General features: G+C 42.3%; 1 protein-coding gene across 6 annotated transcripts in view; it reads left to right on the plus strand.

Annotated features, from left to right (window-relative positions):
- The first annotated feature begins 10561 nt into the window (after positions 1 to 10561).
- The window catches only part of THEMIS (thymocyte selection associated), an 84568-nt gene continuing 67153 nt past the window's right edge, over positions 10562 to 27976 (plus strand). For 3 of the 6 annotated variants that reach the window (XM_055714208.1, XM_055714207.1, XM_055714206.1), the window contains exons 1-2: positions 10563 to 10743; positions 26313 to 26471. In XM_055714208.1, the coding sequence (XP_055570183.1) occupies positions 10653 to 10743; positions 26313 to 26471 (250 nt within the window). In that variant the 5' untranslated portion in view covers positions 10563 to 10652. Of the gene's footprint in view, positions 10744 to 26312; positions 26472 to 27976 lie in introns of all 6 variants that reach the window. The other 3 variants (XM_055714204.1, XM_005432870.3, XM_055714205.1) reach the window with 3 other exon arrangements.

The following is a 27976-nucleotide window of genomic DNA, read 5'->3' on the forward strand; positions in this document are numbered from 1 at the left end:
GAAAGAACAAGTCCAGGAAGCAGCATCTTGATGAATGCCTGTCCTAGGGCAGGCTTGGATGAGCAAGGGGCTCTCGTTATCTGCTAGTTTTAGGATGCTGTACAGCATCCTCAGCTGCGTGTTAAAACAAGAATCAGCAAATTTTCTCCAGCATTTTTGTTCAATCTTTGTGCTGTTTTTTGCTGCTGCTCTACTTGCTTTGATTTGATTTTGTTCTCTTTTCTATGAAGACTTTGAGTATTTGGATTGGATGTGGTTTTTTCCCCCTTTTTAAAGTCCTTTCTGTTATATGTTGTATTAAATCTTCTTTGGCAAGCATACTGTGTTCCCGGGTTTTGTAGGTGAGCAGAGAGCAGAATGCAGAAGAAGAAATAAGCAAAATATGTTTGTGAAACTGACTTTGGTGCAAGTGATGGCTTTGCAGATTGCAGATTTCATCCTCTAGCCATGGCAAGTCTGTTTGAATTAATTTGTTGACATAATTCTGCAAGAACACTTATAAATACATTCCTCAGATAGATGTGAAGGGAGCTGTAAACTTTCATTTTTCAAAATGTATCTGTCTATTCATGCTGGCTGATTGTTAGATCTCACAATGTGCTCAGCACCAGAAGGTCCAGGATGCTGTAGTGCCCCCACAGGCTCTCAACACCCTCTGGCTTGGGGTCTCTGGCAGTATGGTGAGGAGAAGGAAGGAGAAGGGTCTAACTGCTGCACTGTATGCTTCACCCAGGAGAACATGTGCTAGGAACACATTGAAGGAGATGCCCAAGGGACACAAATGCTCTTGTATGTCAAATAAATGTAGATGCAACAAACTGAAAAAAAGATGAAAGGCTGGCAGAAGGACTTAAACTCCGAAGTGAGAACCCAAGGATGTTTCTTACAGACTCTTTGATATCTTAGATAATTTAAATTAAGTTTGCAGAGAAGGACAAGTTTAAAGAGCCTTGGCTGGATCATAGCACATGTTCCATACTGCCAGGCTGCCTACAAGAAGAAATGGATGCTCAGTGTTACCACTCTACATGAGAAGTAACGAGATTTATTTAGCTTTGAAAAAGCAGACAAAATAGGTAAGAAAACACATGGTGAAGCTTCTGGATTGAGCATTTTAACAGGAAAGGGCTAAAATACACACTAGAAAAAATAAAATAAATGCTACCTATAGGTTCTTCTTTTGCAGTGTTTTTACAGGTTGTTCTGGAGAAGAGCTCCTGTGCTCTTTCCTCCTCCACAGCTGGGAAGACAGGCTTATTGACCAAATTGATAAAGAAATACAGTTGTTTTCCAGCACTTTTCCAAAGCAAGTCTCTAAAGGCATAGCTTGTCAGAGTGGGAAGTGTGCTGCATGCTCTTAGTGATCTCACTGTTTGTTGCAGTCTACCACAAAGATGGTGAAGGGTGTGGAGGATTCAAAATAGATGTTGGCCAGCAGCTACTGAAAGTACTGCATTTGTCTCTTGTGTGAGGTAGAGGATGGGACGTGTGCTGCCCTCAAGGGCATTAGAGGGATCTTGGTGACCACCCTGTTTATGTTCATGATACCAGGCATGGTGCAAAAGGCAACACTCTGCTCTTGGGAAAGGAGAAATAGGACTGGAAGAGGAAAAGAGTGGGATGCTTATCTTTGCTTCATATGAAGCAAATGTACATTGCTTATGCTGCTCACAGAATTTTTTATGGCCAAGTGTACCAGATTCTGCATTAATCAACAAAACCAATCTCTATTTAAATTGCACTTTCCTGGAACCAAATAACTTTATGGCTAGTAAGTAAAAACAAACAAACAAATAAAAAAAAAATCCAACAACATAAATAGTGCACTAGTTGTATCTTTGCCTGTGATGAAATGCAGATGTGTACTGGCCTCCAACCCCACCATCCCTAGGGATGAGGGATCATGAGGGAAGGCTGAGAACTCCCTGGGCACCGTCTTCTCCCACGGGCTGAAACTCTGGCGGGTGCCAGCCCAGGAGTCTGGCTGCCTCTGCAAATAAAATGACCCTTTATTTCAGATCTTAGCTTTCCCACAGCTTGCTCAGACTTTTTCAAATCCCTTCATCTAAGTTCAATTCTCCTGTGTATTTCCAAAAAATACCCACAACCCTCCAAGAAAGAGGTCCAATTACTGAAATCTTTATACTGCTTCTCCTTAAGAAAAAGCAAGGGACACCTGGAACAAGCCCATAAACGCAGATCCCTTAAGCAGCAAATGCATCTAAGCTTTCATATAGGAAAATAACAATGATAACCAAAATGCCTTGCAGCAAGGTAATATCAATGCCTTGAAAAAGGTAGGAAATCAGAATCAATTTAACTGATATGTTGGCAAGTGTTAACTGCATTTCATCTGGAGTCTTTATTCTTTGAAGAAACTCAATTTTCCTGCAGAAACACTTTGCATATAGATTCAACTTCATACACTGAGTAGAAGTAACTGCAATTAAGTTTGTTCTCAAACTTTCTGAAGCTGTTTCTGAAAATCAGGCCAATTGGATTGTGTGCTTGGCAGACTATCTTTCTGTGTACCTTTTTAGAAAGGTTCCTATTAATGGTTTTAAAAAAAGCAACAAAAAAAAAAAAAAAAAGAGAGGAATGCTTGGTTCTGTATGTATTTTAAAATGACAGCTGATATTTCAGTTGCAATAAGAACAGGAAAACATATTCAGTGCCACTGCTTTATCATTAATTTGAAAGTCAGACAACATATCTGTCATTTAAAATAAATATTAAGGATGACAAAAAAATTCAAGGTAACCATTATTAAAATAAATGTTTTGTTGATTTCTTTTCCCAGCTGCTTAGACTAAACTCTGGGTTCTAATGCTCACATAAAAAGGGATTATTAGTGCTCGTTCTTCTGGTAACGTAGACATTAGAGAGTTAAGGAGTGCAAGATGCCAGTTTTAATTCTAGTTCTGTTAAAGCTCTTTGCTGTCAGGGAAAGTCAAACTGTTTTGCTTCTCTTATGTAGAAAATTGTGAGTTGATAGGTGAAACTTCAGGAATAATTAGTGAAAGTAGATGTGTAAATTCCATTGGGGGAATCAATCTTTCCAAAATATATTTAAATTAATTCAGTGTCCTATTCTTTGAACAGTGGCATGGTGCAAAAAAAAATTATTTTGGATTCCTTTAACAGCATCTAGAAACCTACATTGCCTCTTTAAAAATAAATTACAGCACACCCCACTCAAGAAATCACAAAGGGAGAAAGTGATATTTAAAATTAATTCAAAAAAAATCTGCAACATGTCTTCAACTGTCAAAAATGCACTGAAGATATGCCAACCATATTTCAAAACACTTTTTGTAATTTGAAGATATCTCAAGTAATTTTGACTCCCAAAGTAAATCTTTAATGGACCTGTACTTCTCCCTAAAACTGTGGGATTTCTTTTTTTTTTTTTTTTTTTTTTGTGTCCCTGCCTTCCTTTCTTTTACCTCCTCAAAGAAACCAACAACCCACAGAAACTAGGTATTTAATGAAATCTGCAGAGATGGTTAGGTTTGACTTTTTTCTTTTACTTTTTCTTTTTTTTTTCAGAGAGAGTAGATAGTTCTGTGCTAGGAGTAGTCAAGTTGGGCTTTGGAGATTTGGACCTAAGCCAGGGCTTTGCCATAGATAATCCATGTAGCCCTGGATAAATTGTAAATTCTCTGCTTTCAGTCTGCTTTGGCAAAATGATGGAAGATAGAGACCGAAATTGCTTAATATTCGCTTAGCTATTGGAATGCTCCAGGTTGGTCAACTGCCTGGATTGACTTTACAGTGTGACACCATGTACAGAGATATTAATATTCTCATGGGAATACTGAATTCATGTTCTGTGCTGTTAAATTAAAAGCCTTAACACCAGCTGAGGATCACCAGGATGGCTCATTTTGTATAAGCACCCATTTTGACAGGTTCCTCTTTGTATTGTAAAGGCCCAGAGCTCCTACTGTATTAAACATTTGCAACTGGCTTTACTTTCAAAATATTTTATAAACATTTAAGGATCAATCATCTTAATATATTTATAAAGATAGGTGCCATTAATTAATACCTGTCAACAGACGGAGGAATTTTTAGCTTGAGCTTTTGAGTCTATACTAGTGCAGAACTTAGAAATCTCAGATCATGTCCTTTTCTCTGTGGTTGAACAAAACAGCAGCACTTGAACCTTTCAGGGCTTTGAATGTCCAATTCATACACAGTACCAAAACTTTAAATGTATTTATTAAGGCCATGGTGTTAATCCCACTTACCGGCAGCTGGAGAGAGAGTTCTGGAAATACATTTCCTATAGTTTACTGCTGTATGTAAACCTATTACTCTTTCTTGAAGAAGTTTGGGAAAGATGCATGTCAATATTCTTTGCAAGACTGTAACTTAAAATGCCATTATCAGCACAGTGTTTATATGGGAAGCCACAACCAACCGAAAGCCATAACTCTTCCTTATTAAAAGCCTACTCCAACCCCTGTTAAAATCAATGGAGGGACCTTTCTGACTCCAACAGGTACAGAACTGCTCAATAAAATGTAGAAAATCCCCACAGGTTATTGTTTAGTCCATAAAAAGTCAGCCAAAAACTTACTGTTTTTCAAAATCTGATGTGTGTACATATGCTTCGGTTCTTTTAAAAGCACTAGGGGATCCTGGTTCTTCAATAGACCATTCACTCGAGTCAAACACTGGCAAACAACCCTCTGGGCTCAGGAGCTTTTTACTAACAGCCTTTTGTTCACACCTGCTAAGCCATTTAAATTTCATATGAAGAGCACGTCTAAGATCTCTCTGCCGAGCTGTAAGGAAATGTCAAAGAACCCAAAACGTAGTTCCTGGAAACGTAAAGGAAAGTTCACAGTACAATCACAGGGCATTAAAATGTTCCAAGATTTTAAAGCCAGGAGCTATCACAATTCACTGGGGTGAGCGCCTGCTTTGTGAGGGTGTTAGGATTTTCAACCCAATCATTTTTGTACCAGGTCCAAAAACTTGGAGCTGAGCAAGATAATATCTTTAGAAGGGCAGATTTTATCTTTATCTATGGGCTTCAGCGGATGGTGAAATAGTATAAATATCTGTGGGTAATCATCCTTACTTTTTAACACAGCTCCTTATTTTAAATTTCAGCAGAATCTTGCTATGCTTTTGTCTGCAGGATTAAAAAGTCGTCTAACCACACTGACTCATACTAGGGGGAGTTTGAGCAGAGGCTGCCCATGGAAGCCAGAATGCTAAAAAAACCCCATCTTTAGGGGGTTATTGAAATATGCTGTGCAATTAGTGCTTTCTATTTTCAGGTGACATTAGAAGAAATTGTTGCAGGTGCTGGAGGATAAGTTATGCAAATATTAGGCTAACAAAGCTAGGTTCCTTTGGAAGGAATGATTTCAATGTTTAAGAGGTGATCATTTTGGCTTTACTGGGCAATTGATCCCATCCACCTATAGCAGTAAAACAAGCTTTTACACAAAGATCTACCCATCACATTGCAACTCATGTTTTGTTTCATTTAGGTCTTTGGCCAATTGAAACCCTGTCTCTGTGGAGATAAATCCAGGGGTACTATTGTAGGGGTTGGATTTTTTTGCTCGTGATGGGACAACTTGTTCAAGCTGCTGAGACCATCAGTTTACATCCCAAAGGCCAATGAAAATGCATGGTTGTCAGCAGAGGGTCAGGTGCTTCTTGAGTGAGTTGTCCAAAACCTGAGTGACGCTACTACAGGGGTCCTCAAACTTTTTAACCAGGGGGCCGGCGCGCGGATGCAGTGGCAGGCAGCCATCTGCGGCTGCTTGGTTTTTCCCCCCCCCCAACCCCCGGCGGGGGGATCTGTAAATACCGGGGGCCAGATTGAGGACCCTGGGGGGCCGTATCCGGCCCGTGGGCCATAGTTTGAGGACCCCTGCGCTACTAGAACTGGTGCTGACTAGGAGAGGAAGATCCCAGCTCCTGAAGTCTTCACAGCTTCTTTTCATGCTAGGGTTCACCTCTGGAGCAGTTTCAGTATAACACTGTTCACCTGACTTAGTTATTGAGCCAGTAGATTCCTATAATGAAGGGTGACATTACAGCCCATCACCTATAGGAATAGATGACCTATCTCCCTTTCTTTATCATAATTGTTCTTGATGTGTCCTATAGTCCTATATTTATTCAGAGCCTAAACATCCCAAGTGTCCACTTGTTCCCCTGGGAGATTATTTCACAGCTCAATGCACCTGTGTCAGGGAGGATTCCCTACAGTTTAGCCTGACTTTATTTTTAATGACAGGTGGAGTTCCCACCTTACACTGGAAAAAATATGTAAGTGAATTGAACTTCCTGCAGTACCTTGAGTTTGATTCAAAGACAGCATAACCATTCAATATAAACCTCACTCACACCCGCCTTCCAGGGCTTCATTGTTCCCAGTTTCCCTAAAGCATCTTCCTCTCTGGAATTACAGTTCTGCCAGCTCAAGCATCAAATATATTTCCCTTGTGTATATAAGCTCAATAAATGGGGCGTGTCTTCCTGTAGACATAATGCTTGGTTTCATATTTACAAGATCGTTTTAAAAAGTCCCTTCAACCAGCGCAACTAATGGCTGCATTTATCTGGAGAATGGTCTGAGCTTAAAAAAAAACCAACAAACCTTCACAGGCTTATTTGGAAACTTGAAACACTTTATTGGCTTCCTGAAAACCAGTGAGTAAAACAAGTGAGTATTCATCAGCATGGTAGAAAAATATTCTTAGAAATAGTTTTCAGAATTCTCTGTTTTGCCATTCATCCATTCTTCTGAATTAGCTGATGTCACTTTTCAGGCACATTCCCCTACAGCTGCTCCCTGGCCACCCCCGTGGGGGAATGCGCAGGGGCTTTTCCACGTGGGGAGATGTGGGTCCCTGTTTGTGCACGTCTTTCAGAGCAGCTGGAGCTGCTGGCACCATGGCTGCATGAGGGCTTATGGCCGCTTTGGCTTTTGCAGATTTCCCTGCCTGGCTTCACCTTCAGCCCGTTGTTGGCGGTAGGAGGTGCGGTGGCCAAACCAAATGCTGCCTGCAGACTCCTGCAGGGCATAGGTAATGTGGAGGTCCCGGTAAGCTCTCTGTCAATAACACAGTAACTCAGAAATGGAGGTGTGGTAAGGAGAGGTTTGTGGTCTCTGGTGTTTCAGTATGGGAAGAACAAGCTCAGATACCGCATCCTTTTAGTACAGTATACATGCATTTTTCAGCAGCTTGTCTTCATCTTCAATACTGAAACTTGGAGGAAGCAAAGGGAATTTTTCCAAGTCAAGATCCTCCTGAGGATTTAATCTCCAATAGAATAATCCCCGCAAATGGTCCCTTATTACCAGCAGTCCATGATGGGGTGTGTTAATCTTCCATTACGGGATTAAGGATGGTTTGGAGATGGCAAATTATTTTTCTCTGCACTTAGCATTGCACATCAAACTGGAAAAAGCTCCTGCAGAGCATTTGGGAGAACAAATCAGTGGTTCTCACTTACCAGTCTAGGTGCTAGCAGAGACACGGATGGCTCTGATAACGTGTGAGCAGCGGGTAGCATTCCTGATTTGGACTGCAATTTCAGACAACTGCATATAATGCTCCTTCATTGCACCTAAGACGACTGGTTTTGCTGGGTTGTGTGATAAAAAGCTGATCTCTGCACACACAGAGGGGCTCAAAGGAACAACAGCAGGTGGGGGAACCCCAGAGGTACCCTGCCCAGGGTACTTCCAGGCACGTTACAGGAGAGCCATCAGCCCATTAATGGCTCATCTGAGGAAGCACAGAGGCATGGCACCAGCAGGGCACCCCGATAACCCATCAGAGAAAGGGGCCCTTCCCAGAGCCCCCCAGGGCATTGCAGAAGGGTGATCACATCTTGAGCTGGCCATGACACCCAGCACATGAGTTGAGGGGAGAGGCTTTCCAGAGCACCTTACAGACTGACAGGGACTATACTTAGAGTTATGGGACTCATTATGGGATGCAGGGCTATAGCCAAGTATAAGACTTGCTATGGGATGTTTGGGAGATGAACCAAAGATGGGGAAAGGGAGGGATGATGATAGTTTTGGGAGGAACGAGGGTGGGAAAATACCTTAAGGGCTTAAGGGGATAAAAGGAGCTTGTCACACATAAGCAGGCTGGGGGTCAGTACGCTTGTCTGGCCATGCCCTGTGCCACATCAGCACAGCCCACCCTGGCTTCTTATTCAGCTCCATTCCTGATTATTTTCCTGTGTGCACATGCACGCTGTGTGTATGGGGGTCTGAGTGCCAGCAGCTGGAGTGGGATGATGGGTCACAGGGCCATGTGGGTGCCAGCAGGGCAAGTGGCTTGGGAGCCAGGGGGTGTGGGGTGGGGAAGGGTGCTTACGTGTGCTAGGGGACTTTGTACCAGCCACGGTCATGGGGCTCTGGGCCCTGAGGGCTGCTGACATGCCCAGTGGCAGGAGGATGAGAGGCCAGTTACCAGGTGCACTGTGCCTAAGCCCAGCTCCTGGAAGGATCCCCACCGCATCTATACATATGTGTATGTTTCCCACTAACAGACTCATCCAGATCAGCCAGAGGGGGGCACAGGATGAGGCTGTTGGTGGTTGTGTAAGTGCTGTGGTTTCTCCATAGGTTGAGCTGATTTATGTGTATAGGTGCTGTATACGTGCGTGTGCATCCGTGCCTATAGGGAACACATGCTGCTGGTTGACCCTGGGAACATGGAGCTGCAGCTGCCTTCTCCATGCTGTTGGGCTGCTGCATTCAGCAACATAAAACAAGTTTTGTTCTGATTTTTCTTGTATGAAATCCACACCTGGTTGGATTCAAGCAAATTTGAAAGCAGTTATTAATTTTTATGTGTGTTTGCAGTTTATGTTAAATGTTTTTTGTGGTACTGTTCCTGGCAACCTTATCAAAGTGAAGAGCCAAATACAAGTGAATTCAGGAGCAGTAGAAATGGGCTTAAAGGCTTTTTATCCATAGGCCAAAATGACCAAACCAATGTGGACAGGTAAAGTCCAGCTGCCATCACCAACACAATACCTGATAATTTGGGGAGCTGGTACATGAAGAAAATTTGCTGTGATTTCCTAGAGTAACACACATCATTTTAAAATGTATAAAGATGTCCCACTGAAATAGCTGGAACCACTCACACATTTCAATGCTCTGTGCCCTGTAAGAACCAGCTTTTTACAATATGGCTCTTTTGATTACCACTGAATGCATGTGATTTCCCCAGCTCTCTCCCAGATCAATCATATTTGCTTAGTTTCAAGTATGTGTTGTTGGGAGTAGAGAAGGAAGGATCTTTTATATTAAAATACTTGATGAGTCGTTGGCTGTGCATGTTCTCTAGTATGGCTTTCAATAACACCTGTCACACTGAGACCCAAAGTCCTGTTATTCAGCTTGCCTGCAGCACCTGCAACATTAACAAAAGGTAATAGTGAGCTCTGCACCTGCAGGCTCCCCCCTTATAAAACCTATTTCACATTCCCTAGAGCAATATTTGTTAAGCCCAAGCTAACAAACTCTTCAAACCCCATAGCTAGCCTGGCACCTCAAAAGCCCGGACACCCACTCCGTTTTGAATTTTAATATGTGAGTTATATTGTCTCCTGTAAATTAATAAATACAGATGAAATGCAGCTACCATGCTTTTTGAAAACAAACACTTGGTTATCTCACTCACTGTTTTGTCCCAGCATCATGCTTCCTACTTTTCCTGACACCTTAGGGAAGCACGAGACCAGTGTAAGGGAACATGAAATCACAGTCACTTCAGTTTTCCTGGTGATCTGAGTCTGCTGCTTGTTTGCTCTTTGGTCTTGCTTTTCAGAAGACTGCTGCTGCAATAACAGCACTTGATCAGGCTCAGAACAGCAGAGTTGGGACCAGTGCTGGGGATCTGCCCTCAGCACAATCTGATTTTCACTTGGTACCATGCAGTAGCCTCTTGAAATTCATTCCCAGTTGCAGCATCTCAAATTCAAATCTCCACTGGTGACATTAACAGATCTTGGCCGTTTTGCATAACACCATGGTGGTTTAATGTCCATTTACATGATGAAGTAATTTGTATTCTATTTCTATGTCTTAAATCCAGGTACAATTTTTAAGACAGCAAAAAACATCAGAACAAAATGGTTTAATTTCTTTTCTTCCAAGGTTGTTTGTGGTTTTGAAGAGAACAGACACCAAACTATTTTGCTGTGCTCCAAGGGAAAAAAAGAAAAACCCACCCCCCACCCAGACATAATGTCTTCCCCCTCTTTAGGCAGGGCTGATATTCATGAAATATCTTCTTTTCACAGGGTCAATAACCATCACCAATGAGATGGAGTTTTGTGACAGATCCTCTGGCCCCCTCCGAAGCCCAGCACCACAGCACCCCCTACACCTCTCCCAGCTTGGCACAGACCCTCAGCGGGTACGGGTACCCCAACCTGGTGGCAGGGCCACCTGCTCAGCATCCCCCTGCCTCACCCCACTCCAGCTGCAGCCGTGGGAGGAAGTGGCCATTAAGGGGAAAAAGCAGAAGTACCGCCCCGTGCCACTCCCCCCGGGTGCAGCATGCACCAGGCTGCAAGAGTTGCTGCTTCGAAAGCTTTTCACTCGTCTTTATGTGCCAAACCCACATGCTGCCTTGCTGCAGACCATGGCATCTACTCTGGAGAAGTTCATTCATTCTCTGGACCCCAGAGCCCTTCCCAGGGTCCTCCAAATCCAGGCAGGCATCTATTTCCAAGGTGAGCATTGGGTACTTTCTGGCAGGGCTTTGCAAGTCCCTCTGACAACAGGTCTCCATTGGGACTGGGATGGGGGGGGCAGCAGGAGGATGGTGACAGAGCTGTCTCCCAGCAGTTTCCCACCAGCTGCAATTTTCCCTGTGAAGAACTAGCATAATGATCAATGGCTTTGAAAATATCTTTGGTATGGTGTGCATCTGGTTTTGTCACAGGCAGTGAGCAAGGAGCTGTAATTAGTCCTCATCATATCCTGGAAAGAATACTGGAATGAGTCATGAATTTGGTTTGCACTCATGCAGAGCCATCAGTCCAGCAATCACAAATCACCTCACAGAGGTTAATTGCTTAAGCCTAGCTCTGCTCTTCTGGGGTTGGCATGGAGAGGTGCTGTCTCAGAAATAAAGAACCAGGGAGTCTGGAAAGTGACTGTGAGGGACCATAACGTTTTCCTGAAGTTCTGCCCTGCATTTGGGGATACTTCAAGCGGTGCAACAATACAAAGGGATGGGTATGAGCCAGACAGGGTTTTCCTGCTGTGAATCTTTTTCTGATGTTTTTAGTTCTAGGCTTTCCTTGTGCTCAAAACACAGTGGAAGGGTGGTAAAGAGGCTTGCACTGGAGGGAAAAGTTCTGCACTCGGTCAGGGCATGGACTTTGTTTAATGACAGTGAAAACAGCATGTCAAGCCCATGTACCAACCTATGAAAAGAAAGTTACCTCCCTGCCATGGCAAGGGAAAATGTGGGGTCACATTAAATAAAACAGAGAGGGCTTCATGAAATGAACTGAAGCCTGTTTCAGCTTCAGCCAAATACCCACTTCAGGATCCACAATATCTATCTTTACATTAGTCTAAAAATCCCCATAGTGCCTCATAGTAGGAAAAGAGAGGAGGTGGCCGCTGTTCGCTGTGGCCGTGGAAGGTTTGAGCTGTGATCAGCAGCTGTGGCCGGAGTGGGTGATTCTTCCCTGTATAAGAACAACCTCTTGGGATGGAAAGAAAATGGGAATGGGCAGAATTAAGCTGAGATGGTAGCGTACTGTCCATGTTCTCCTGATTGCCCATCCTGGCTGCTCTGGAAACTGCCTAGGATGCACGAATAGTACTGATACACAAAAATACATTCTGGGAAATAAACAGCCAAAATTACCAAAAACTTTTGAAAATATGCTTTTCCCAACCTTTGACATGTGGCCTGTCTAAATTTTACATTTTAAACTGGCCCGAGAACTTGAACAGAATTAAGTTCTTGGTAAGGAGGCTATTACCTCAGTGATGAAGAGGGGAATTTAAAAAATAGGAAGATCACCTCCTTAAGTTAGAGTAGCCACCATATTTGTCTCTTTCCACACACCTAGGAAGCAGAGGTAATATAAATAGAGACTGTATGTATATGTACATGTATATATGTGTATATGTGTACACAAAATACTGTGAGATATATATGTATATACAAAATGCTATGACAAAATTATGGTAGCCCAGCTGTCGTCAGGTTTCTGAGTTCCTACAGTCTGCATCCTACTGCTAGTGGATGGTAAAACTCATACCAGTGCATCTGTGGAGCCAGGGTATTCAGCTTGTGGTTCAATTTACTGTGTAAACCCTTACACACAAGCCAAAAAAAACCCCCAGTGAAGACAGCCCACAGATCATTCTGCAGCAATGTCCTTGCATGTGAGAGACAGCTGATGAATGTCTACAATAAAAGAGCCTGCACAGCCCTGGGAGGGGGTGGTATGTGCTCTAGAGCCAGGAAAGTTTGCACTAAAAGCCAGAGCCATTGTGCTGCCCCGATGCTTCTTCAGTCTTCAGCAGCACACCTCTTCCTGTCCTCTGCTCCTGGTGGCTTCCTCTCAGCTGTGCTCCTAGGTGTTTTCACCAGCAGGCTAGATGCAGCACTAACATACATGCAAGTGTTTCTTGCTTATACAACGAGTAAGGCTGAATCAGACATGTCACTTGGGCCTTTGCCCTCACAGTCTGTGTATCCCCAGAATGCTTGCAAGTACCTAGAAACACCAACATCCACTAGCAGGTTGTGTTGGTTCCTCTCTCTTCTTCTTTGCTTCAGAGGAAGCTTGAGATGCTTGAGGCACTGTGCCTGATAAGTTTGCAGGATCTAGGGCTGCAGAAGACCTTCTCAGGCCAAACTCTCCCTTTTCCTCCCTTCCTCCTTCCCTGAGATCTCTGTCCATGTCAGACCTCTCCCGAACACTTTTCTCCCCTCCATACCTGGCAGCAGGGGTGAACACACTGTTCTGTGATTGCATTATGATTTATGTTGCATTTGCTGAAGCGAGAGTAGTACTTCAGACAGAGTCTGAGGTAACTCCTGTTATATTGCTAAACAGCAGAGTGGACCACTTTGTGCACTTTGAATTTCCATTAGGACCATTCTTTGGTCCTTCCTCAGGCAGATCCTCCTGTGCCCCCAACAACCCTTTTGATTTCTCTTACCACATGCAGTACACCGGCAATCACATTGCGGGTAATGGCAGGTCTATTGACAGAGAACACAGGTTTATTGCTATGGTTGCAGGGACCAAATCAGAGCATTTGTGCACTGATTGTAGTAGCTCCCACACAGCTACAAAGTCAGCCTTGTCAGCTGAGTCCTACTTGGATTAGTGGTTTTATCAAGTTGGATTTCATAGGAATCTTTAACCATTCTTAGCACAACAGGCAGATAGTGAGGGAGAATATTCATTTTTAAAGCATTACATGGGATTTTTTGAAACTGGTCAGTCACAAGAGATAATTAATTTTCTGGTGTAAGAATTTAAAATAGCGAGAATTTTTACATATGTACATGCTATGTATATTCCCCTCTCAACAACCCCAGAAAAAAAGTGCTAGGTTTCTTAATGTCAGCTTAACCAGGTCCATAGAATGGCTAATGGAGTAAATAACGGTCTACTAAATCCATTAGAGCTGTCACGTCAAAGTTGTACAGCCAACCAAAGAAAGCTATAGTAATTATGTGGTAAGATGACAGCAGTGTAATTCATTCACTGGTCTTCTGTGGTGGACTATGTCCTGTGGGGATGAAACTCTTCATTTACTCTATCTGGAAGCAACATTTTGCACACGCTGCACTTAGGTCTAAATGAATTTGCAAATATAGGACCTGCAAATTAGCCACACTTTTCTTGATAGTTTTTCAGTACCTCTGGAAGCATAAGGAAAGCATAATGCTGGAAGTCTTTGTAAGGATGGATGCATCTTTTTCCGTGTGGTGAGGTATTTTTATTAGAAGCTGCAAAGTCAAGCTCTAGGGAAAGAGTGGGAATTTGCTTGCTTTGGGCAAGGTGAAAGGTCTAAAAGATCCTATTCTTCCTTCATACCCATGTCACACCAAATGTAATCCAGGACTCTGTTTTGAGACCCAAGTCTTCCTGATGCAGTTCCTGGTGGAGAGTAAGTTGAAAACATATTGCTGCATGCACCCATTCCACCATTAATCTACTGGCCAACAAAAAATTATGTTCCTGCTGCTATTAATGGAATTGTGATATATTTAACTGTAGCTCCCCAAACTGCAAATGCACAGGACTTGTTTCCATTCAAAACACTTTCAGCTAGAGAAGCTGCAGGCAATTGACCTTTTGCTGTTGGTAGTGAATACTATGACCAAGACACCTTTCTGAGGAAGTTCTGTTCCTGTTCACCTCGCTGTTCCTGCCCTGAAACAGAGGAAAGGGTTTCTCTAGGATGACATCAGTGTTTTTCAAGCTATGCCTGGACTTTGGGGGTTGGTTAAATCCTTATCCTTGTCTCAGGCAGGATAGTCAAGGTTTGAGAAGATTCTTCATACTCCCATGTTCCTCCTCCCCTTTCCATCCAGCGGTGTGTGGCTGCATAGTCAGTGCCCCAGCCTGCAGTCACCACCTACAACTGTCTGACACTATGCAGAGTCAGGAGCATGGAAGGTTAGTAATAGCCCCAAGTTCTTCTGAAGTGCTTTTCATTCATCACACTCAAAGGACCATACAGAAGTAGAGAAATTATTGTCATCTCTGGTTTGAAAGCAGAAACATGGGTGAAAGAATAGGGTGGTTCTGCAAACACCAGGGATGCCTCTCAGAGCAGTTGTTTAGGACTTTGCAGTCATAACATCATTGCTACAGAAACTGGACTGTTGAATTTCTGGAGGGAATAGGGAGTCTGATTATAAAATGAGAGCTAGTTTGCCAGATACAAATATCTTGGTAATCAGCACTGATTAGAAAAGAACTACAGTGCAGACTGAAGTACGTGACAATTTAATAGCTCATTAGAATATATTATTAAAAAAATTAAACTACTGAAAATCCATTGGAAACTGATTTGATTGATTGAATATCTTTCTTTGAACATTTTAGTAAATATTGATGCTTAGTGAGCTGAGTACTGTATGACCACTGATTTTTACAGATAGCATGCAAATATAGGCTTTCATCTTTATGTTGCAAAAATTATGTCTGTTTTAATACTGATATAATTATTTTATGGGTAATTGAATTTAATATTATGCAGGCTTAATTTAACCAGTGGCAGGACAGTAAAGAGTGTCAGATTTTAATCGTGAAAAATGCAAAACTGCTCAAGGTACCTATTCTGTTGGTGTTTCTTGCCATTAGCCATGTTCCCTACCCACAGCCTTCCCATTTTTGCTCCACCTAAATAGAAATCCCACATTGCCTTTTTTTATTCCCCTAAAGCTAAATGCACACATCAGCAATGGGATTAGGGCCCCAAGGACTGGGGCTTGCCAGAGTACAGCAAGATTTGGTAGCTCCTCTCTGCAGTTCAGCTGTTCAAAACCAGCATGTGTTGTGTAAATCCCAGTGCCAGGACATGTCCTTATGACAGCCCCGTGAAGCACATCAGGAAGGCGTACGCTCTGCCCTCGTTCTCTGAGGAGAAGGGAACTCTAAGCCAGCATGCTCCACCTCTGCAGGTTGGGAGTGCAGTGAAGCAGCATGCTGCGAATGTGGTGTTCCCCTCTCTGCTGCATCTCCTGGGGCTCTGGAAAGTGCCAGGTCTCTCCACACAGGGAGAAAATGGTGGGAAGAGGCAACAGTGGGGTCACATGCACACCTCTGGTTAATGACCTTCCAGACCTAAGGGAGTTAAAGATGCTTAGTATTGCCAGGTGGGGATCCCCCCTCTGGGCAGCTGCTTGGTGCTCTCTGACAGCTGCGTGAGGGGCAATGCCAAACAAAACCGCTTGGTATTTTCTCCTTCTTTGGTAACAATGAACAGTTCCATTTCAAAACTCCCTTTGGTGAACCATAAAGAACATGAACATGCTTAGGCTCGTGGTTCCTCTTGACTCTCCTTTGCTGGCTGTGTATCCATGTCTGCTCACCCTCTCTGCAGTTTCAATTTCACTCTTTCTGCTTCTGTTACTGGGAAATGGCATCTTTCCAGCATGTGCTTCTGTGAGCCTTTCAGGGGAGTGATGGGTTCTGCTGGCCATCAGCAGACTGCAGGAACCACTTGCGAAAGTCCTGTTAACCCTGTGACTGCAGCTAGGCAAACTGAATAGAAGAACACTTGTATATCAGGTCCCAGCTGCCCAAGTCCTAATTTAGACAAGAATAGCTCTCAACACTAGAAAACGATCATGTACGATTGTTGCGACGGAGGGAAGACACAGTCACTCAATATGAGTGATCAGCAGACTTCGTTTATTGTCTCTTACAGTCACCTTTTATGCCTTGTTATAATTAGCTCATACATATTACAAAAGTTAAGCTCATTATTGGTTAGTTGCCTAAATACCAAGACCGCCCCTAGTTTCTCTTCTGTAGTTATCTGTTCCCACCTGCAACATTCTTTTCCCACCGCAATCTTCCTGTTACTGTGTAACAAGAACAGCCAGGGATAGTGTATTTTTGCTTTACTTCAGATAAGCTGAGAGCGATGTGCATTTTTGCCCAGCCAGCTGGACTATGTCTATGTGACCCTTTTCAGCTAGCCAGTTACCCACATACGATGGAATGATGTTTTACTGTTTTTAAGACAACCTGAAGGGAACAAATTCTGCTCCCTTATCAGTGTGAAAAGCCAGTGAGTCAATGACAGCTAGAATATGCACTCTGTAATACATACGAATATAACAAGCAAGCTGCCTCTTTAGGATTAATAAAGGCACTTTTACTTATAAAAAGCAACAAGATAATTTAAATATAGGCTAAGGCATGGACAACTTTGAATGGCTTTGATGAAGATAGTTAGGGTTATATTCCTTAGAGGTGGAAGATCAGTAAAAATGACCTATGCATTTACTGGGGGAACTCTCAGCTGAATGCATGCCAAAGGGAGAATTGCACATGAAATTGGTGACATTTGTGATACAATGTTTGCACTTGCTAATTTGTCTCATTTTTTTAGAGACAGAAGCCAAATGTGTCTGTAAAAATGAAAGGGTTTTTCCCTTGAACATAGTTGTTTCCCTTCCTCTTGATTGAGCAGTTAGGAGCAAGAGTTCTAGGTACAGTCAGAGTAACAGATAGTTTGGATTCTTTTTTGCGGTCAGCAGCTGGAACATATTGGTAAATTTTCTCTATTAATATGTACCACTGAAACTCTCCTGCACTTTTTCAGGCTGATTCAAAAACATGTTTTATTCTGAACAAGAAGGAAAGTGCCCTTCAGTGAATGCAATATGAGAACAAAACCTGACTTTTATGGGTCAAATATTGCTCGTTTTATTCATGCCGCTGCCCTCAATGGATGACTCATCCAGACACAGTGAGAAAAATCTGACCCTGGGTAGCTGGTGCTGAGGGCAAAGCTGTTTCGAGGATCTCCTTGTGGGGATTTCCTTTCTGTGACATTAAACTTTGGGCCTTTCTGTGGATAGCATAGGAGATGGGCAGAATACCCAAACTGCCTGGCTTGCCTCAAAGCAGGGGTCAATCCTCTGCCTTGGCTTACTGAAGCTGCCCTCAATGTCCTGGGTTCCTGCAGTGCAGACGGCTCCCCAGCTGTTGCACTTTGGCCTCCAGGGATGCAAGGAAGAGGTCTGCAGCAGGAGGAGCCATGTTTTCCTACACATGAACCTGCTATTCTATAAAACCACCAAGACAATTTTCACAGACTTGGGCTCTAGGAAGATAAGGGGACAACTATATCAAATGACAGAGTAGGGAAGATCCTGGGATAAACATCTCATGATACACAAGCCTATGACCATGCACCATTTCTGAGTCTCAGGGCTTTTTGTAGGGTATTTTTTTCTTCCGTTACCTGGAGATCTATGCACATTGGAACATGGCATTAATCCAGGTTCACTGTTTCTGGTTAGCTCTGTTGGACGCACAGTAATGGTACAAGAGGCAGCATGCTGTGACCTCAGAAGGGCAAGATGCTTAAATATATTTCCAGTTCTGGGCTTCACGTGTGAAGTGCTCAACACTCTGGTCTGATCCTGCAACTTAATTTAAGCAGTCTTCTTAAACCTAGTACAACAAATCACAGATTTTCTGTTAAACATATACTTCAATAAACATCCTTTAGGTCAAAGTAATCAACGCTGCAATGAAAATGAAGAAAACTAAATAAATCACAAACAGTGAAAACAGTGACTAATGCTGTTCAAAATCAGCTTTTAGCATTCTCTTGTCTGCTGCAGTAATTCTGACTTGTGTGGGTAAACCCAAACAAAAGGTCAAGGGTGTTGCATTTGGAGTTGTGGTTTCACTTGCTCTTTCTATTATAGTGGGTGCTGCACGCACAGAGTTCTGCTGCCACATGCAGAGTGTGAGCCCTCTGGATAGATGAGAATCAGAAGGAAGTATAAAAAAAAAAAAGCATAAACCTATCAGGAAAGCAATAAATCAGAAACTGCAGAAGTAATTTTTTAAAAAATTCCATTATGATTGAAATGGCTTAAAGCACTTGACATTTAAAGTTTGACTCTATATGGCTAAAGATAAATCTTACAGCTTTTGTTTTTTGATGGTTTCGTGCTGGCAAAAATCAGACCCTCTGCAGCCTAATTAGATATGATCAAGACAAGATGCCTTCTTTGCGCAGAGCCTTTTGAAGGGAGTTTACCCCCATGGCAATTCAGCAGCTGAACTCCTCGGAGGATTTGTGTCCCAGACTGACCAAACCTGCACATTTTTGTTGCTTAGGACATGTTAGAGAGAGGAGAGCTGTTACAAACCCCAGTAAGTTGCTCTGTCACTTGATCGAGGATCTTGACGCAGATTCCTACCGACTTCATGACCACTGCTAGCCCTGGGCCTCTGGAGCACCATGTGGGCATGGGGCAGCTGGGCTCACTGGGGTCTGGATGGGTGCACCTTCTAGGAGTAGGGAGGAAGGGGTGGATAAGAGCCATACACGTACTTTATACTATTTGCAGCCACCCTCACAGCCTGGAATTGGAGAAAGAAGCTAGGGCATGCTTCCTGCTTTGCCTGCCTTGTGCGTGTGATAGTCAGCTTCTTTGTATCTTCCCCACAAGGTGTTAGTTCATTCAAGTTTAGTGGGGAAAGGCCAGTGTGCTGATTAGCATCTTTGGTTCGCAGGAGGTATCTGACTGAAAAACAAGGACACCTAACTTCTCACCATCAGACATCGGTTGCTTTTCCCTACTGCTTAATCACAGGATAATATGATTAAAGTTATTAAGCAAAACTCTCCTCCCTGAAACTTTAAAATAGGTCTCTCTTCTTGCCAAAGAGCATAAACTCTGAACAACTGGCTAACCCCCAAATAATGTCCATAAAGAATGATATCTTTTTTATTGACGCTAATTATAGATACATTATGCCCTTCATATTACTTTGGGAGCCTGCAGCAGCCTCAATAAAACTGTGATTTCAGCTGAGCTACGTCGTAGGGGAAAGCATGCTATTGCAATTCTGGCTGAATGGCTGCACCAGTGGGTCGTGCCTTTATGCCAAAGCAGAACCATTTCACCAGCCCCTGAAACAAAGCCATCTCTGATCTGGGAATACAGCACCCATATGGGCAACCGATGACAACTTAATAGTGGAGAAAGGAGCACTGGGAAACGGATGTTGGGACAAAGTTCTACTCTTTCAGGACACAGAGGGAGATCTTTCATCTCCCTGCAAAGCAGCCAGGTTCCCGATTCTTTGGATCTTTTTTCAAAGACCGCTCAGCCTGCCAGCTGCAATGAATTCAGTGGGTGCTACCGAGAGATGAAAGGGAGAATTTTCTCCTTCAAGGATTCAAGCTCACGGGGCTAGGGAGTCAATGCCTAGTGTTTGGCCTGCAAAGTCATTTGTTTTTGTTAGGAGAAAAGCTTGGTCTTTGTTAAAAAAGAAAAAGAGAACGGGGGATATTTGGAAGTGCTTAGCAGTACCCTGTAGCAGACAGATGGTTAGACTGGGAGTCAGCCAGCCTGGGCTTGAGCTGCTCCAGCCCTGCTGAATGATCCTCTGTGCCACCTTAGTCAAGCCTTTTGTCTTGTTTGCATTGCTCTCCCCAGCCCTCCTCGCTAAACTGCCCAGAGGCGTGCAGCGCGAGAGGGATATATTATTGCTGTTTAGTCATGGGCCTGATTTTGAGCCATACTTGCTATCAGCATCAGTGAAGCGTTCACTCTGAGAGCAGTCACCGAATGGGCCTCTAAGCTTCTGCAAAGGAAAAGGGCCATATGACTGATATATTTGCTGTTCTATCAACCATTATAAAATATTTCTTTCAATGGTACTGTCATCCGCCCTGACATGAAGAATGACATTCTCCATCTCAGGCTTTCACTGTATTTTTGTTTTATATTGTTGTTTTTAATACAGAAAGACCCTTCTCGTACCTATAATGAGAAATAAAGGCTCATGTTAGGGCTCATGTTAGGGAGCATGGTGGTATGGCTGCTTAGCATTTTAGGAAAGATGGAGGAAAAAAGTATTGAACAAATTGTTATGGTTGCTTTGATGTGATCACAGCAGTTGCTAATATGGATTGTCAAAGTAGAGATGAGCTTATGAAGGGATAGAAATGTGTTTTTTATTGAACAAAGTAGCAATCCAGAAAAGGTGGTTTCAAAGGCAACAAACTCTTTAATTACAGCCTTCAGGGGCATTGCTTGATCATTGTAAATAAGCTGCTTTATTCTGGGTTCTGCTAAGATGTTTTTTTTGCATTACATTGCATACCTCTTTCTCAAATCAAAAAGATTCAGTCCTTAAGGTTACTCGATTTACATTTTCAACATCTTACACTTTCTTTGTGGCTTGAGTGGGAAAAACAACAGTTACCATTGTGCAACAACAAATATATGTGCTAAAAGGTCCGTTTTGATTTTAATTTTATTTTTCATTATATTGTGTTTATCAGTCCACGTCACACAGCTGAAGTAAAATCTTTCAGGGTCACATTGTCACACAGTGGGTATTTTCACAATGTTTTAAGACTAATTATCATGGTTCTTAAAGGAAAAAGAATTTTTATTGTCTCTTTTGAAAATCATGCAATTTCCCTCCTTCTCTTTTATCAGCAGAAATATCTGCTGCAAATGCCTAGATGACAAATCACACAGGTAACATTTTTCTTGTCTGAATGTAATCTTCATTGTACTATTCCAGGCAAACTGCCAAGCAATGGCTAAAATAAGGGCTAAGGCAAGCTAGCTGCAGAAAAATACATAATTACAATCAATAATGTAAGTGAAATTGCACCCCAAAAAATGAATCTGTTCTAGTATGGCTAGCAGAGTTTCATTTTTTAATGGGGGGGGGGTGTGTGTGTTGGTTTTTTTTGTCATTGTTGTTTTGTTATCCTGGTATGGTTAAAAATGAGGCTTCTGCAGTCACGGTCTCAGGCCATTAGCCATCCTCCTCCCAATCTCGCACCCTCATAATCTTTCAAACTTTTGGTCTATTTCAAATGAATCTAATAAAGGAGGAGGTAATTAAAACACTACAAATTGCCCATGAAAATGGTCATCTAGGTAGATATCTATCTACGTGTATATATATATACATCTATCTGTCTGTCTGTCCACTCATATGTATGTTTTACTTCTGATAAGCTGTTGGAGGTTGGTCTCTGACTCCTTTAATTGGATGAAAAATGTGGTGGCATACCTCTGTTACTCAGTGGTTATATGAATAATTTGTCCAATTTCTCTTCTGGGATGAAAATTACCATCCTATGTCCATGAGTCCTGGGATTCTTGGGCACTCTCCGTTTGTATTCTGCTAAAAGCTTTCCTCTCTGCTAGAAGACTTAAAACATCCTTCCTAGCTGCTTAATACCATTTCCCTTCTTGATGATGCCAAAATATGCATATTTTTTTTCTTTCTTCTTCTTCTTTTAATTCTAGAAGGCGTTCACTTTCCTTGGTATTATTACAAAGCATTATCTCAGCCAGTGCATTATGTACCCATATAATAGTTTGCAATGTAATTTCTTTGACGGTAAGACAACCAGCTCCCTCGATTTACTTTTTTTGTTTCATTTTAATCAAAACCATGACTTTCTTTTGTAAGTTCTAATTTTATCTCACTTTTTCCTAGAACTGATACTTTTAGATATATGATCCATTTGTTTTCCTCAACAATGTTATGTTTTGTTCTCATGAAAGACCCTGAGAGTTAAGGTGCTGTGACAGCCTTGTGTGTCTATTCTGTGCACACTCTTCTGTGGCTTGCAGTGTGGCATTTATAATCCATCTTTTTTCTGAATGCATTATCTTGGCCCTTGATGTTTCAAACAGAGCCTGCAGCTCCATGTAATGCTTTTTGTAGACTCCAGCTTGCACTCCATATGCTTGCCTGCCTCAGGTACTTTCTCTCTTTTATGAGTGCAGATTTTCTTTTCTTGTGTATTTTACCCTTTTCTTGTAGTGTTTTAGATTCCCCATCATCTGTACAGTGCTAGGCTACTGTTTACCCTGTGTAGGTTGTTACCTGCATTTCTCATGGTTCGCAAATTTGGATTGCTTTGTCAAAAGCTAATTTTGGTGTCATCCAATCATCTATTTTTGAGCGTTTAGCAGAGCTAGTCTCTTCTCATGCGTATTGCCAGGCTGGATCTTCAGTCTTGGACCTGTCACTAACTGATCAGTGTTTTTACTTTTCTGCAAACTCCATTTATACTTTTTAATTTGCAATGGAGAGCAGGACTACTCAAACTCTCTGCCGTACAATTTGTAGTTAAGCTATTGTGTCTGAGGAAAAGTAAATCTGATAGAAGCAGTAAGTCCTTCAGAACCATCCATGATCAGAGACAGGGTACTCCTCTGATTTCTCTATTTAGAGGAGTCTATATAGAGATGACCACTCTGCTGCAGGTATAGACTGAAGTAGTGGCTAAGTATTCTTCAATCACACCATTGTTTTGAGTGGTGCAGCCTCTTAACTGCTCCCTTCTTCCCCTCGGGGCCGTTGCTTGGGTTGCTCTGCTCCAATTACCATGTTATTTGGAAATCAGCCAGAGCAGGGAGGTGGGGAACCCGCCTGGCTCAGTGCCTGTGTGGTATGGAGCAGCACCGCCTGCACCCAGCTGCATCAAGGGGAAAGCTTGCAAAGTCTGTCTAGCAGAGATGAAAGCAAACGTGCCCGAAACCCATAATTAGCGTAGCTACTGTCACATGTTAAATGATTTCTAGGGGTCTATTTTCAAGTGAGGTGATCTGGAGAAACTGCATCTAAACCTGCACTGAAGAAAAAAAGCCTCTAGAAGCCATGAGCTCCCATTTTGACTAGATTTTCACAAATGTTTTTTCAGAGGTGAGAATATTGGAATTCTTTGCTCATCTCTCCATGTTTCTATAATGCAGAGCTCATTGCGCTGGGTCCTCTGGGATTCCCTAATAATATGGTTGCTTGTGATCTCTACTGTGTCTGATGTGAGGAGCGAGGTGGTTCAGCACAAAAGGAATATTACCCTCTTCACGGCTGCTCAATCTTTATCTCCCTCTCACTCTAATATGAAATCAGTATTGCACATACACTTTTCTGACTGTCATAAAATATCCTACAGAGCTCAGCTAAAGCAATGAGAGCTATGATAATTCCTCATGTGTTTATTAGAGCAGCAGCCAGCCTACTGATGGGAGCTGCAGCAATATCCAGTGGAGACATCTGAGTTACTCAATGTTGAATTGCTCAGGGACCAAAGGGAGAGCAAACAACTATGCACTATCTTTACAATAAGAAAACCAGGCTGTTCTTTTTTAGTTAAAGGGAAGCAGCAATCTTGTCTTCTGCTGAGGTACCAGATTGGTTGGAAGCATGGATAAACAGCGTATTTCTTCACCTGGCTGTGGTTAATATTTGCGTGGCACTATAATCCAGAATACCTCTGTGCTAATCATCATCCTGCTGTGCAACAGAAAGTCAGTAGCCTGGTGTGGGAGTTCAGAGCCTAAGTACAGAAGTCCCCTTGATCCTATGTAGGGTTCTCAGCAAGTGAAACCAGGCAATGTTGTCACATCCAGCCTGCCAAAAGCATCTGCCACACGATATTTAAAAAAAAAAAAAATTAACTGGGATTCCTTCGACACAGGGTTTCAAACCTACATCAGTACCTGTCTTCTACAGGGGAGCAGCTGGGGATTTCCTGGCATCCGTCTCATTTGTGAGAGCATCGCACAAGTAACAGACAGGTTTGCCTTGGCATGTCTTCACAACAGACTACACAACCTGTTGATCATTGTTACCCTCCTTCACCTTCCTGTCCTGACACAAACCCATTGTTCTGTGGTGCCCTACTGATGCTTTGAGTTTAGCCTAAAACCAGAGCAACTTATGCTCAGGTCAGACTCCCAGTGACTTCCAGTGAGGCTGGGATGGTAACCAAGTGGTTGTCACCTGCAAGTGCTGCAGCAGAATTGATAAATATATCCCAGACTCAGTAGGAGATGCTTATTAGCCCAAGCTGTGGTCATGAGTGGAATTGATCTAATCTTGAGTAAGCATTAGGAAAATCATTCAGCTATTAGTTGCATTTCTGATATGACACTTGGAAAAAAAAAAAAAAAAAAGGTGCCTTTTTTTTTCTCCCCACCAACTCAAGGAGAGCTGTGAGGTAAAGAATGTTACTTTCTGTGGGAAGTGAGTTCTGCAGGCAGTGGCAATACTTCAGTACAGGCCATCTCAACTATTAGTTGCTACTACACAACCAGAGGTCAGGTTTTAAATATTTCATTGCCTGAGACTGTTCTGGTTACTTACGTTAAAAGGAAAATAATAAGAAAAGACTTCAAACTGAACAAGATTTGAGAGAGGACTACTAAAGGTATTGTGAGAAGGGAAATTGGTCTTCTTAGCAGGTGAAAGGAATACGTTTCTTCTAAATTTTTGTCAAAAATGTGACCAGAGAAGGGCAAAACTAACCTTGCAAACCCTTTGGGAAAGGGAGAAATGAAAATGAGAAAAAGAGCATTTTCAGTAGCAGAGCAACATTAGTAGCAGAGCAAATGAATACACCCACCAATACACTGGGAGAGGAAATGAGAATAAGGTTTCTCACCACAAGGGAAATGAAATTCTGAGACGGGATTCCAGAAAGGGTACTTCTGTACTTCCACGTCACTTCAGGACCAGGCTCGATAAGTTCTTGGAATGAACTGCACGGTATTGCAAGAGCAGCAGCTATCATTAAAATCAACATTCTGATTTTCTGGGCTCAATGCAATTCTACCTACAAATGGAACACCATTTGTAGGCTGCTCTGCCTTTATATATAGTTAGTTGATCCCATGCCTCAAAGCTGCTGCTAACCTCCTGCAGCAACCAGGATGCATTTTCCTTCTGCACAGCTTGGCTTTTGGTTTGGTTTTGCTTTGTTCTTCTCCCCCTGCCCCCACTTCCGAAACAGCAGAGACTAACCACAGCTAGAATGGAGAAGGGAGAGTTCTTTTTGGCAGGGCAAGCTGCAGTCCCAGGTTTTGCTGGGGAAGCTCTGAAATACTTGATTGGATTGCCTTGTTCCTGCTCTCAAACTTCTGAACATCACAGACAAAAACCAAATTTTTTTGCTGCTGGGTCAGAATCAGTAGGCTTGTTTCAGTATGGGGCAGGGATTACCACTGTTAATTTGCCAGTTTTCCAATTTCTTATTCTTCAGGTTTTCAATTCTTCAGGTTTTCTGTTCCTACAGAAAGCTCAAATGCTGGTTGCACTTTGATGCCTCCTGGCTTCTCCCTGGGCACCTTCTAAGGTCTATTGGTTTTTGTCTTCTGATACAGTCTGTTGTTTCCTATGGGATATATTATGCCCTGCACCTTTCCTGCCCAAGTTCCACTGCCTGCTGATTTCAGGAGGCAGCTCCTGATGACCCAGGTGAACCTATGCTCTACCTCATTCTGTTTTGGTCTAAAGCTTGGAAATGCAGGTTTTTCAGACTTTCTCCTTACATGAATCAAAGAACAGTGTACACACAGAGCTGACCTAGAGATCACTGAAGCCACAAGATGGATTTTCTCATGACACTAAGGAAGAAATGAAAATTAGGTTAGTTATCACAGATAAATATTATTTCACATAACTTATTTTAAGTATTTTTTGCTTTCATTCAAAGAGGTAAAGACACTTGACAAAGTGAGAAAAAGCCAAATAATGCTTTTCTTTCCTTTTGTATTCCTTTTCAGGCTCCATCTATGAAATGTTTGGAAATGAATGCTGCCTGTCAACAGGAGAAGTCATTAAAGTTATTGGCTTCAAAATTAATAAGCTCATAGCAAGTATCTGTGAGAATAATGAAGTCAGCCGGTTTTCAGCCAAAGTGGAATTACCACTAAATTTTCCTGGTACAGTATTTCATCAATACGTGTTTTTGAGGAATCATAACCCTGAGTAATCACCTTTGTTAATTATACTGATTTGCTGTCTTGATTTATATTTTTTCGACGTTACAACTCAGCTGTCAAGGATACAACTTTATCAGATGGCACAGGACACAATGAACTCATTCGTAAATTTCAACTTTTACGGTTCTTTTCAAGCCTGGATAGAAATTATTAATGTTATAGTGTTTGGTAGTAATGCTTTCTATATTTGAGGTCACTGTGTAAGAATTACTACAAAAATCTTCTTTTCAGTTCTTACGACTTTGCAGAACCTTGTCTGAGCTGAAATCTTCCTTTCTGTGTGCACAGACTAAAATTTCTTTATTATTACTATATTTTTATTTTATTATTTTGGTTATAAAACATTTTTAATGCTTTCTTACATTTTGTTTTTATTTTAATGATTTATTTTCATTCCAGTGGCCAAAGTGGCTGCTCTGTGCCTGGAAGAAGTATTAGAGGAAAATGGATGTGGTTTTCTGATTAAAAAACACTTCAGTTGTTCCACAGAGAAGTCCAAAAATATTCTTATATTGGTCTTGAAACCTGGCGTGTGGTACTGACTTGTTATTTGAAACAGATCTTCCTCTGTTCGTGTGGCCTTGTTAGGGAGAGCTTACCAAGCACTGTACCTAGTTCATCACATGTCATATTTATTCATTTTTCAGTTCTGCTCTCATCTCAATTCCTCTGCTGTTAGGGCCCAGCTGTGTTAAATAGGGAAGTGATTGGAGTGCAGAGGGAAAAGTGCTGGACTGTGATTATCCATGTCTAGGTTAGGAAACTGATAGAAAAAGACTGGACCTCAGAGCAGGGCAGAAGCATGAAGATTTGACATGCAAAGATCAGGGACTGGAGTTGTTGGTGGAGGTGGTTACTGGCACCAGAGCAGGACTACACTCACACAGAAATAAATACGTAGGGCAATTCCTATGCTGGGATTCTTGCAGGCAGCAGAGGTAATGGGAGCCCCTCAGGGAAAGGAGAGGAGCGGGCTGGAAAATAGCATGAGGAGGCCAGTGGGATGTGGGAGGGAGCCTGTACAGTAGGAAACACTGGGACAGAGCACACACAGGACACAGCAGCCCTCAAGAGACTGCATCCAGAACTCACTTTGGCCAGCAGTCTAGCTAATGCACTGAATGAGACTACAGTTTTGTAGATAAAGCAGAATGTAAACACTTAATTGACACTGTATTGTACTGTAAGCACATGGGAGGTTAAAATGACACTGCACAGGGAAACATAATATGAGTGTTTTCTAGTGTTTGAGTGCTTGACTTAGTAACCTCATAGATGTTCTTCTAACATATTGCTGGGCATATGAGAATCTGTGCACATGCATAAAATATATATTAGGTTATACCACTGCCCAAACTGGTACGTGCTTTTTCTGCAGAGGGAGACAAGACACACTTCTTGAAGCAAATAAAATGTCAAAGCACATGGGAATGCGATGTTTCATC

This window comes from Falco cherrug, chromosome 6 (assembly GCF_023634085.1).
Source record: "Falco cherrug isolate bFalChe1 chromosome 6, bFalChe1.pri, whole genome shotgun sequence".
NCBI lineage: Eukaryota > Metazoa > Chordata > Aves > Falconiformes > Falconidae > Falco > Falco cherrug.